Source organism: Apodemus sylvaticus, chromosome 10 (assembly GCF_947179515.1).
Source record: "Apodemus sylvaticus chromosome 10, mApoSyl1.1, whole genome shotgun sequence".
Taxonomy (NCBI): Eukaryota; Metazoa; Chordata; class Mammalia; order Rodentia; family Muridae; genus Apodemus; species Apodemus sylvaticus.
This window is the reverse complement of record NC_067481.1, coordinates 893,794-905,707: the sequence shown is the minus strand read 5'-3', so window position 1 is coordinate 905,707 and position 11,914 is coordinate 893,794. Positions and strand designations below refer to the sequence as shown.

General features: G+C 49.9%; 1 protein-coding gene across 4 annotated transcripts in view; it reads right to left on the bottom strand.

Moving 5' to 3' along the window:
• The window catches only part of B3gntl1 (UDP-GlcNAc:betaGal beta-1,3-N-acetylglucosaminyltransferase like 1), a 56,647-nt gene that overhangs the window by 1,023 nt on the left and 43,710 nt on the right, over positions 1-11,914 (bottom strand). For all 4 annotated transcript variants that reach the window (XM_052196292.1, XM_052196291.1, XM_052196290.1 and 1 more), the window contains 5 exons: positions 11,364-11,488; positions 5,481-5,616; positions 5,297-5,365; positions 4,811-4,885; positions 745-838 (listed from right to left, as the gene is read on the bottom strand). In XM_052196292.1, the coding sequence (XP_052052252.1) occupies positions 758-838; positions 4,811-4,885; positions 5,297-5,365; positions 5,481-5,616; positions 11,364-11,488 (486 nt within the window). In that variant the 3' untranslated portion in view covers positions 745-757. The remainder of the gene's footprint in view (positions 1-744; positions 839-4,810; positions 4,886-5,296; positions 5,366-5,480; positions 5,617-11,363; positions 11,489-11,914) is intronic.

The window sequence follows — 11,914 nt, the reverse complement described above, 5'->3', positions numbered from 1 at the left end:
AGAAGCTTGTAGCCTGGAGAAACTGCAAGTTATATGGGACAATATAGATGGAAATAGAGTAGTGTAGTGGGAGATCTGCCCAATCTCAGCTTATAGCTTATTTTGTTACTGATTGAGTTGAGATTTCTTTTACGGGGAATTGGGTTGGAAACAAAGTAGCAACAAGGTTTCTACTAGGGTACTCGGGAGGAGAGACCTCAGCAGGAAGGGTTTCCACTGGGGTACTCAGGAGTCCTCCTCTCTGGGTATCTCGACACCTGATGTGGCCAGGATGGTCCATCAGGGCAATAATGCTGAGTGATATGTCAGACTCAGCAAAGAGCAGGCTGGCATGTGAGCGCCTAGGCACAAAGGAGTCAGGAAAGCTCTCCAGTGGGCACGTGCCCATGGAAGTTTTCCCTTGGCCTCCTGTGATGCCCATGAATTAAGAGCGGGAAGACAGTAGCTGGGGCCACTGTGCCCAAGGCCAGGTTCCTAAGCCTAGGAGGGAGCAGGTAAAAGGCCACAAGACCTGATCAAATCGGGACCTTAGAGAGCTGTGTGCCCTCACTACTGGTGGAGGAAAACTGCCCTCACAGGAGGGAGCTGTGGCTCTTGCTGGGTCTTCAAAAGGAGCCATCCAGTGAGTCCCCCAGAAAAGCCTAGGTAATTCCAATACAGGAGGACACAGCCTCTAAGATCTGTGTGAAAGGGAGGCAGAATAGACGAGGCTCAGAGCCTACTGGTGTCGCAGCGTGCACCCACCTAGGCGGCAGCCTCAGCTGAAGTGGACGAAGTCCCGACCTTCTTGCAAGTGCAGCGACTTCAGGTTGTCTTCGAACTCGCCTCCAGTGAGGTCCTTTGGGGAAAGAAGCTCCTGCTCAGTCAGACTTCCTCTTGCAGAGTCGCCAGGGGCTGGGATTAGACCTGCTTAATCTACCTGCTAGGTGACTCACCATGAACTTGTCATCCTCTACAGATTAAGGAAGGGGCCTGGAGGGAACCAAAGGCCATTGAGAGCAGCAGCTAGTGCTGCTGTTCTATAGTTCTGTTGGTCACCAGCAGCAGTGAAGTCCTGAAAGGTGCCTTTGTCACCTGGTGCTGGCCCTCTACAGGAGGCATGCGAGCCACTCTCAGTCGGTCTGGGCTGATTCACCTTTCCTTCTGTCGATTCAGGGAACACTACGTACTCTATCTGCCGAGAGCCCACCCTGTCATTCCTCTTAACTGTCATCCTCCAGTCCCCGACTGGAGCAATGCCCATTATCTTGCTAAAGGATAGCCCAGCTATTGGCAGACAAAGTCTGGGGCAATCTGGCAGGATGTGAGAGGAACCACTCTGTTCCTCTTTACTTTGAGGCTTCTAAGCTAGGCTGTGACCCTGACTCTACCTTCTCACATCACAATCAGTGGTTAGAAACAGGAAGTGAAAAACGTTCTGCCTGGAAAATCATCAATGCCCACAGTGGCCGCACCTGCTGCCCTTCCTCGTTTCCCTCACCCGTCCTTTCCCTGCATTCGGAGAAGATCAGGCTTGGGCCAGGAGAGGTCAGAGGCAGCCCCGTGAGGCCCCATGCGTTTAACACTGTTAAACACAGCACTACTGGGTGCTCCGAATAGTTAACATAATCCTGTGAGAATGAGAGCAGAGAGTGTTTGCAGGACACAAAGCCGACTGTGCTGTCACATTCCAGTAGAGGAAACCTCATTACAAACATGGCAGAGGAAATCTAGGTTTCCACCAGACGAGTGGTGCACAACCGTGAGTGAAACACTCCCACAACCACAGCAGGAAAATTCTCCAAAAGGGTAGAAACAGTCCGCCTGCCCATGTAGGTGGTCTCTGGAAGTGTTCAACCCGATTTCTACTTCTCTCCTGTGATAAACCAGAGAAATGGGAGCTCACAGCAGCATGAAGCACAACTGATGGCTAGAGATGACTCCCACATGCCAGGGTCCTCTCACGCCAACAGGATGCGATAGTATGCACAGTGGACGATCATACATAGGTGCTGAGAAAAACCAGACAGAGGAACATGGAGTTGGAAGTGGTAAGCAGACAGGTCTGTGTGAGCACAGGGCTGTGCTGATGCAAGAGCCATCAAGCTGGGAGTGTCGTACGGTGTCTTGCTGCTCTTCTGTGAGCCTGAGCACACTGCACAGGTGAGCAGCTTGCACATCTCCTTGGAACAGCATCTGCACTGTTTTTACGGAGGTTGTAACTGTGCTCTGTGAATGTGCATCGTCTGTATTCTAATAAAGATACTTATGAAAAACAGGTGAAGGGGTCAATGACCTGCAGGCCGGTGCTTGCCCGTCTGTATATCATGGGACACAATACAGTAGTTTATTTAAATAAGAAAAATATGAGAGAAATTCTGGAATAAGGAAGAATAGCTCTCCACTGTGGTAAGGCACTGGAATGCAAACAGGAAATTGGTAGAAAGAGACCCAGGAGCAGAAACAACCATCTTAGCCAGCTCACTCCTAGTAGAAGAATGGGCTGCCCAATATGTGAGACGGAGACAGTCAGATGTACAAAAAAGAAAACTTGAGATTCCTAGTTAATCTTTCCACCAAAGTAACCTTTCATTGTATCACAGAATCAAGAAGCAAAAGTCCTGATACCGATGTGGGCAGTGTTCTATGATGTGTCATGATCAAGAATAGCCATCTCAGAATGAAGCAAACTTTCACAAGGGGAAATAGAATAAGTGACCCTAAATGGCAAAAATGTCAGTTTATAAATTAAAAACTTTGGAGCTAGAGATGGCTTCGGGAAAGTGCCTGCTGCACACACAGGAGGACTTCTGTTCAATCTCTAGCACCACTACCAAGGCTGGGTGTAATCCCAGGACTGGGAAGCCAGAACGCAAGGACCCCTTGGGCATGCTGGCCGGCTAGTCTTGATGAATCAGCCTGGCTCAATGGGAGAACCTGTCTTAATGATGAAGCACTAGAAGGCTTCTCTACCAGCACAAACAAACACACATGCTCACCAACAGAAGAATATTCAAAATACACATCACATCACGGGTAGGCCTGTCTTCCTCAGTGTGTTAAGAGAAGTGCTGTAGAAGATGCTTGGTAAAGGTGCAGAGCTAAGGAGGGGCCTTCCATTCCCATAGTGTCACCAGCTTAATGCTGTTCCTGACTGGGCCCACATGGGGTTAGTCATTGGCTGCTGTGTGACATCACTCTTAGGAGGAGACATAGACACACATCTCACTTTCCGAGGGGCTAGAACCCAGGCCTAACCCTGCCATGACCTGAGATGAGCTGTCATAGACTGGAAGCCATAGGTTGAAACACAGGCTGAGGCCTGACCTGTGCCCTCCAGCATCTCACCAGCATAGCCCACCACCTACTGTTCCCTCCATGACCTAAGAACTTGTGGTGGATGACGGCAGCCAAAGGCTGAGCTGCCTTTGCCAAGGGCCCACGATGTCGTCCATCATTGGTAACAGAGAGGTAAGTGACACAGCCATCCTTGGAGCCAGAGACACCGTGTTCTGGGGCTGCTGACATTCAGGACGGCCATTCCTCACCTGGCAGGTGTCTGGACATCCCCATTAGGACTTTGGAAGAGGAAAACTACTCAAGAAAAAAGGCGTCAAGCAAATCATACACAACTTACAGTGCGATCTTTAGAAATAAGACTATCCTGGACTCAAAGCTTGAACACAACAGTGGGTGGCAGGAGTGATGACAACCCCTGCTGCTTTCAGAGGCCAATGGTGAGCAGATGCAGTTTGGCAAGAGTGAGTGATGTACAAGGCCTGCTTGGCTCTGACGCAGGACGCACCCAGGAGCTTCTTAGTGCAGAGTCAGGCCCTTTCACTACAGTGAGGAGGAACTGTGGACAGGAAATAGGGCTACTGACCAGCAGGACTCTACATGGTCAGTGACCTGGAGCAGGTCACATGAGTAAGACACACTGGGCCTCACAGCCCAGCATACATCCCTTCCAGATGGGACTGTGATGGATGCTGTCTGTTAGAGAACATGATGTTTGTTACAGGGGAGAAATCCCTATGCAGGACACCATACTGCCATCATAAAATCAGTTAGTGTCGTCGCCATCTTGAAGTCAGAAAGGGCCAAGCCTCTTGAGGGAGTGTCTGCCCTGAGCTTGACCTACAAGGAACAGTGTCCAGAGTAGATAAAGAAAGTCTAGCCTTAGCTCCAGCAAGACGCTTGCTCTCTGGTCATTTTTGGCACAGCTGTTAAGAGACCCATTTCTTGGAGAGTCTGGGATTCCTTTCTGCACTGACCACAAGTAACCTCAGTTTGCACAGGAACAGAATGCTTGGCATCTATGCCCACATGACCAAAAACGGAGAAACCAGATGAACTGAAGGAGGGTTCTGTAGCCCCACTGGTCACCACCAATGTATTATTATACACATGGGCAAGGCTATCCTTGAGAAGCATGAACCACAGCACCTTGAACATATGATGGCTGGGCTCAGAACGATGGCTTCCGGTGTTTAAAGGAAAGTACAGAAAACAGCTTTATAAGGGTGTTACCAGGTGTGTCCTCCTCCTTCACCACCACCACCACCACCACCACAGCCACTGTCACCAAGTCCCTAGTACCCCCAGGCTATTTATTACTCCCCAGTTGCATCCAGCCCACAGAGCAGCAGTTATGGCCCCTAACCAAGTTCAGGGTGTCTTTATGGCCACAAGGTAAGATGTGATTTACCGTAAGGGTGTAGGGAGTGGGCTGTCCCAGAGCCCATGGTCAGGTCTTGTCCTTGGTTTTGCTCTTAAGATCAGAGCAGGACAGCTGATACCCAGGAGCCCTGTACCCATAGCCAATACTCACCAGCTTCACACAGATGACAAAGGGCGACTGGGCATCTTGGAAATGCAGGATGGGGACCTTTGGCTTGGGTCTTTCCTACAGAAATGGTGCCAGCCGTGAGTCATTAGGGCCTCACACAGAAGGAACTCTTGAGACCTGTGCTAGCCACAGTCTCTGCTCACAGTAGCTGGTGATCAAGTAGCAGATGGGAGTCTTGGGCCAATTGGGACAGAACAGGTGGTGGCACCCCAGATTCTGGCAGCCCCAGCCACCAGAAGAATGTTACAATAACAACCAACTCTGGCAGGCCAACATTGAGACCCAGAGTGAAGGAATATGTAATCATTTCCCCAAGGATGGGGCAGAGTCCTAAGGGATCCTGGAGACTCTTGGGAGCTGAGGGCTCATCTCTTGGGCAGAGCTCAAGTGAGTGTAAGGGGAAGCTGGCATGGTATGGAAGCCCCTTCCTTGTAAGGGGCTTTGGTACTCTGCCACATGGCTGCTCACCTGTGAGTCCTCGTGGCAGTAGAAGCCCTTCCTGATCTTGTTCTCGTCAACGTCACAGAAGGCCACCACCTGGGGGTGAACACGTGCTAGCAGTTAGATGGTGGTAGGGGCTATAAGATAAAGATGAGATACCATTGGGAGAGGCAGGCTATTGGCCAACAGGATAAGGAGGAAAGGGTCCTACCTTGTGCCGGCTGGCTGCAGTCAGGCTGCGGTATAGCTTACGCCCCTGCTTGCCTGCATTCCAGATGGTGAAGGACTTCCAGCGAGGTAGGACTTGCTCCTCTAGGAAGTGGACACGGTGAGTCCAGATGGTCATTCTGTAGCCAATAGAGAGGGAAGCTAAGGTGGCCAGGTTTGTGGGCTCCAGTGCCACGTCACTCATTAACCCTGGAACATACTTGAGTGCCATATCCTGCTTAGGGCTTGGAGCACACCAAATCTAAGATATCTGAGATCTGCCTCTGTTCTTTTGCCACCTCTCATAGCATGAACCACCACGTAAACCAGAGCCCTCTGGGATGCTTTGGGCCACCCACACTGGTCCTGCTTTCTAGGTGGCATGTAGCGTGATGGATGGGGCCCCTCTCTCCACAGCTGCCAGTCCTAGCACACGAGTGGCTCCAGTATCCGGCAGCTGTGCCTACATAGATGAGGGTTCATTCGAAGCCAGTGGTTAGCGTCACGTTTCTTCATCACTCTTCACCCTATCTTTTGAGGCGGGGCAAGACTAGCTAGCCAGCAAGCTCCAGGAAGCCCCCTGTTTCTCTTCGAGGCACTAGGATTGTGTGTGTTCTCATTCCCAGCTTTTTATGCTGGGACGTGAACTCAGGTCCTCGTGTTTCCGCAGCAAGCACTTAACCGACAGAGCCGTCTCTCTGGGCCCAAATGTAGACATGAAACTAGTCCTTTTGAGTTAGAAAGTGAAAAGGGATCTGCAGTAAGTGGACCCAGCAACGCTGCCTCATTTCCCAGCTTAGCCAAAGCTCAGAAGAAAGGTCTGGATAAAAAGTCACGTTCACACCATAAGTGAACTTTCTGCCTCAGGCTGTCCCTTCCCTCGGAGAATCCCAAAGATGTCCTTTTCTGAACACAGACAGACTGCCCCCAGGCAGCGGGCCCTTGGATGCAGATCTCCAGGGCTTCTTTCTTCTTAGGCCCCTGAGCTGCTCTACTTACCTGCTGTCCCTAGTCTCTGTGTGAACCCTCGCGTCCTGGTCCCTTGGATGGAAGCGTCCTTGTATTTGGGGCTGTACCTCTTGTGTCACTACCTACATCAAAGCATGTTTTCCCTGCTCAGCATTTTCCTGAGACCTCCCAAGTTAAGCATTCTAATTAGGGTTGTGCTGAGCTCAGTGGTTTTGGTAGGGTTCCCTAGAGGTACTGGGGACCACATTAAGTGAACAGCATTTAATTATGAACCCCAGCCAGTCCTGTCTATGGCTGTAGTGCCCCCCTTCAATGACAAAGTCACAAACAAGACATACATACAGCACATCTCACTGCAGCCAGACTATCACCCAAGGAAATGGAAGACCCTAAGAGTGAGAACCTTGATCTCACAACAAAGGCCTGATGCAAGGAGCAGATATTTCACCAAGAATGGCCCTTCTGGTTTCTATTCCCCAGCAAACCTTAGTGTGACGGGACCAGACAGGAGGCAGCAAGGTAGTCAGTGGCACAAAAGCAAGACTTGCCTTTGGGGGCATCTGTTGTGCCTAAGTATGGGTGAGGGTTCTCAACAAAGCAAGTGTGAAGAAAATCCAGGCACGGGCTGCTCAGACCCCATGGTGCCCCAGCAGGCAAACCTCCAGCCCCATCCTGGCCACAAGGGTCTCCCATCTGCCTTCAAGTGCCGTTGAGGAGACCTGCTAGGTAGGTTCATGGCTACACAAACACAGGAGATGTAGCAGGGGCTACTAGGCCCCCTCTTTCATCTCAGGCTCTTCAAGGATTGCCCTGTCCAGGGAGCTGCTTGTCCTTATCTGACCTTATGAGGACCACCTGAGGGCCTGTCTCCACGGTCTTGGTCACTACAAAAGGTCTGTTCTGTTCAATGCCTAAGCAAGACATGACGTTCATATGCATATATATGCGTCAAATCCAGGGATCTACTGACAGTGCACTTGTGTGGTCTGAGGGCACATGTGCAGGGAGTGTCTGTATGCATCTCTGCATGTATGTTATATGGCATATACACCGGTAAGTAAATGTGTGCTACAACAGCTCCCGTTAGATATCCTATACACACCCTGGCTGAGTCTACTGGGTGTCTCTGTGGAAGAAAAACCCTGTATGATCTCATGGATTCAATCTATGAAATTCATTGGCAGGATGGTGGGTTTAACTATACAGTGAAATCAACTTGGTTCCCCAAGATGCTGGGCACCAATGGTTTATTTTATAAAGGGATTACAAACATGTCTGCCAGGACTGGGCTTGTGCTGACCATGGTTCCGTGCTCTGGCAGATTTCTTCAAGCACAAACCAAACACCACTGCTAAACCATTTAGCATTCCTCTACCTGTGAGGTCGAATGTGTACAAGGGTAAAATACAAAACTGAAGATCTTTCCAAGAAGGCAGCAAGCAGTAAATGCGCTTCCGATGAGAGGCCTGTGGGGGTCTTTCAACCACACTCATCCCCGGTGCCTTGATGGTCAGGGCTCTGATTAAAGGCCCTGTAAGGCCTTTAGCATCCTTAATTTTACTAGGTGGTCTCTAACAGGATGCAGGCAGTCATAAAAAGGTAGGAACATCCTGCACTGGTCTTGCTTCTCCTAGGAGTCTACCTAGAGAACAGGCTATCTGGCACCTAGGACACCCATCTCTTCGCCTGGGGGGTTGGTGGGGGGAGCCCCTACTTGCAGAAGGTATGGCCAATGACCAACGGCATCTGTAGTCAGAAAAAAAGGCCGTAAGAACCTTGCTAGGGGAACACAGCGAACGACCCACTGGTCCTGCCAGGTACCACAACAGAGTGTGTCCGCATAGGCAGCCTCAGGCTGGACGCCAAGGATTAGGACACCAGTGGTGTCATGTCTAGTCCCCCCCATCCCTATTTCTGAGGTACATCCTGTTGCTACACACTCATCTGGAGAAAGGGCCTTATCTGGTCCTCTTTAAGCCCAGCACCATACTGCCACAGGAACAACGTCACAAATGTATTTCTCTACAGACCTCATCTGGGATACCAGGAAGCAAACAGTTTGTAGAGTACAGGCAGCATGGGTGCTGTGAAAGGCTAAACACGCATGATCTGTAAGATGACACACCAGCAAAGGCATATAGGGATGACGTGACAACATACTAGGTCCAGCCACTTGCAAGTTTAAGGAACGTTTGGTTTCCTGGAGATGCTACTCTCGTGTCCTATTGGCATCTGAAGTACTCCACATATACATAAAGAGAAATGACACAGACTCAGGCCATTTTGAACTTTAAAAAATGACAGAATCAAGACATTGCCACTGAGGTTTGGACAAATTCAACTCTCAAGCCAGCCTCAGGTTGTAATTACAAGCTTTTATCCTGGGAGGTGCCGCAGTTCACAGCTTAAAGACTTTAATCCAACACAGAAACTTACATTAGATCACTTATTTTTGTGCTGTGGGTGGCAAAGCTTACTGTGCAAACACAAAGGAGTGAGCTCTGTACACACAGGCTGCTCTGTACACACAGGCCGCTCTGTTGAGAGACAGGAGGAGTGCCTGTTGGGTGGGCTACATCACCACCCAGGTGGCTTGCACTTTGCAGGCCAGCATGGGAAGGACCTCCCTCACACAGATGACCACATGATCCCCAGGCATCTCACGCTCACGTGGCCTGCTAGATGATGCGAGATCAATGGACAGTGTTTCTCGCCAGCCAGTGGAATCAGCATCCAGAAACAGCTGCAGCTTGGTGCGCAGACAGCCGCCGTGGTGCTTTGTCACGCACTCTACCTCTATTGGAGGACCATGGGAAGGGACTCCTTCCTGGGACAAGCAGTGCTGTGTTTGGTTTAGCACAGGGTGATGTAAACCATACTAGCTGATTTTTAAACAGTCATAGTCTTGCTGTGTATCTGTTTCATGCGCCCCTAGCATCGTGGGACCGCCGCTGGAGTGATTAGTGACAGGCATTAGTGACAGGTCTTCCACTTGGTCTCCTGTACACCTGATGTTCCAAAGCACCGAGCCTGGTTTACCTCGCAGTACACAGCAGCTTCCTCGTCTGCTTCCTAAAATGATCTTGAGAAGACTAATAGAACTTCCTTCTTAACCATGCTATAGGATACGCTAGAAAATCCCCTGGCCTGGCTATCATTTGTAAATGTTCTTAAATAACTAAACTAAAATTTTTACTTTTTGGTCAGATATCTGTGGGGTGGCTAGCATTGTTAATTCCCTGTTTTATTTTTACGCCAATCTTGCCAGTGCTCCAGCTTTTCCTCTCCTAGCCCTGGCTTCTCCTCCTTTACCTGGAGTCTATTTTGTGGCTGTTTCAGTGACTCCTGCTGGAGGCTACAGCCTATACTTTTTTTTTTTTCTAATTTCCTTTGTGATTTCTCCTTTAGTTACTTAATTTCTACATGTTAGATTTTTCAAGATGCTGTCATGATTTCTGACTTAATGCTTTGGTTGCTGAAGGTAAAAATGTTTCAGTACTAGCATTCCCTATGCAGAAATCCTACCCCAGAGATACTGAGGATGTGAGGCCTTTGGTAGATGACACCCCAGAGAATGTGGAGCCTCTCCTGGCATTTGAGAACACAGCAGGAAGATACCACTTATGGTCAACATACAGAGCTATAAGAAACAAATACCTACGGTAACAAGCTATTAGCCTACCATGGTTTGTCATAGGAAATGGGGCAGCTAAGATGTTCATGACATACCCTATACAGTTTCAGTCATTTAAAATTTATTAAGACAGATTCTACAGCTTACTGCAAACCTCTCAGAGCCTTGCTAGTCTGCAGGGCTGCTAGAATCTTCTCAATCATTAAGTATTCTCTATTTGTTTGTTAAGTGGTGAAAAAGACTGATTAAATCTACACTGCATGTGTATTTGCCTGTGGGTTTCACTGTGTGATCTGAGATTCTCACAGCCCCTCAGAACTGTCAGGTCCTCTGAGCATCTTTCCTAGGAGCTGGTCCTGTCTGTGTCTGCCTCCTGACAGCAACCCTGCAAAATGGCCTCCAAAGCTGTGATGAAGTTCAGATCCGGGGGGGGGGGGGGGGGGAAGTTCTGCTGGACATGAAGCGGAATCTTTTAAATGGTGCAGGTCCACGGTCCAGGGACCCCAGAGTCACCGAGATGTTGGGACAGTAGCCTGGGTGGTAGATGTAAGAGACTCAGGAGGGAATTCCCACTCAGACAGGTTAAGAACAAAACCACTGCCGCTTCAGAGCTGTAAGCACATTGCTGTAAACCTGTGGTTTGGGCGATAGAGTACCCAGAGGCCACTTCCCCAGTGCCCGTGGGCTGTAGGGAGCCAGTCTCCTAGCACAGGCACAATTCACTTCACCATGAGGTGGCTGATCTAAGTATCTCACACGCAGTATAGACTGAAGAGTTAGCCAGCCCACCCTCTTTTCCCCTATCTGCATCTAACCAGTGGGCTTGGAGGCCAGAGGACAGTGGGCTGGCCAAAGAAAAGTGAGAGTGGATCATGAGCTATGGCCACCAGCTCGGCCACCAGCCGTGACATCTCCCTCCACCATAAGGACTGTTAGTTTGTCAGTAGCGAGACATGCTCGGCTGGAGCAGATGAGAATACGTGGAGAGCAGCCTTCGCCTCATGCTATCAGGGAATCGCCTCATGCTATGGCGTTTGATGATGTGTCCTGCAGAGATCAGGACATCCAGTAGCCTTGATGGACTTCCCACAAGGGTAGCACAGCATACTCTGACCTGCGTAGTGGTATGGCCTGTATCCTGCCATTACGAGCCCTGACTCCACCAACCATAGGCCGACCTAGTCACACAAGTGACTCACAAGTGATCTAGGCCTGGCTATACCTGTACCTCACCTGCTGTTGGACCGTCCCAGATGCTTCCAGAACTTGGTCCGCCCTACTTACTCAAGGACGGAATGTGTGGCTGCACACGGGTGGTATCGGTAGAGGAGCAGGCTATGGTCCACCCGGAAGACGCCCCCGCCTTTCCTGAGGTGCTCATAGAAGAACAGAAGATCCTCTGGAACCCCCTGCAGAAGCCAGAGGACAGTGCTCACCAAGCTGGACACCGACCCGAACCAGCAGATGCTATGGAAGGGTGTTTTGCTTAGAGCCAAGTATGGTGGCACTTGTGGCCTGGGTATCTGGGAGGCAGAGCTCACCCCATAGGATTGCTTGAACTCAGAGGCTAGTGCTCGACAGGGACACCACAGCCAATAAAAGAAAAGAATCTACTCTGATACGTAAAGGTGATGTGGGCCACGAGAGAAATGGAGATTGTTTTTCTCAGCAGGTAAAAAATGGAGTCTAAGACAGATCAGAGGGTGAAGCAGAAGGGAGGTTAGTTGAGGGTCTCAGGTCCCAGTTTTGCCTTAAATTCTACTCTGTGCGTCAGAAAAGGTCTTGGGGCAACAGAAAGAACCATGGGGTAATCAATCAGCGAGTACAGAGCGGCT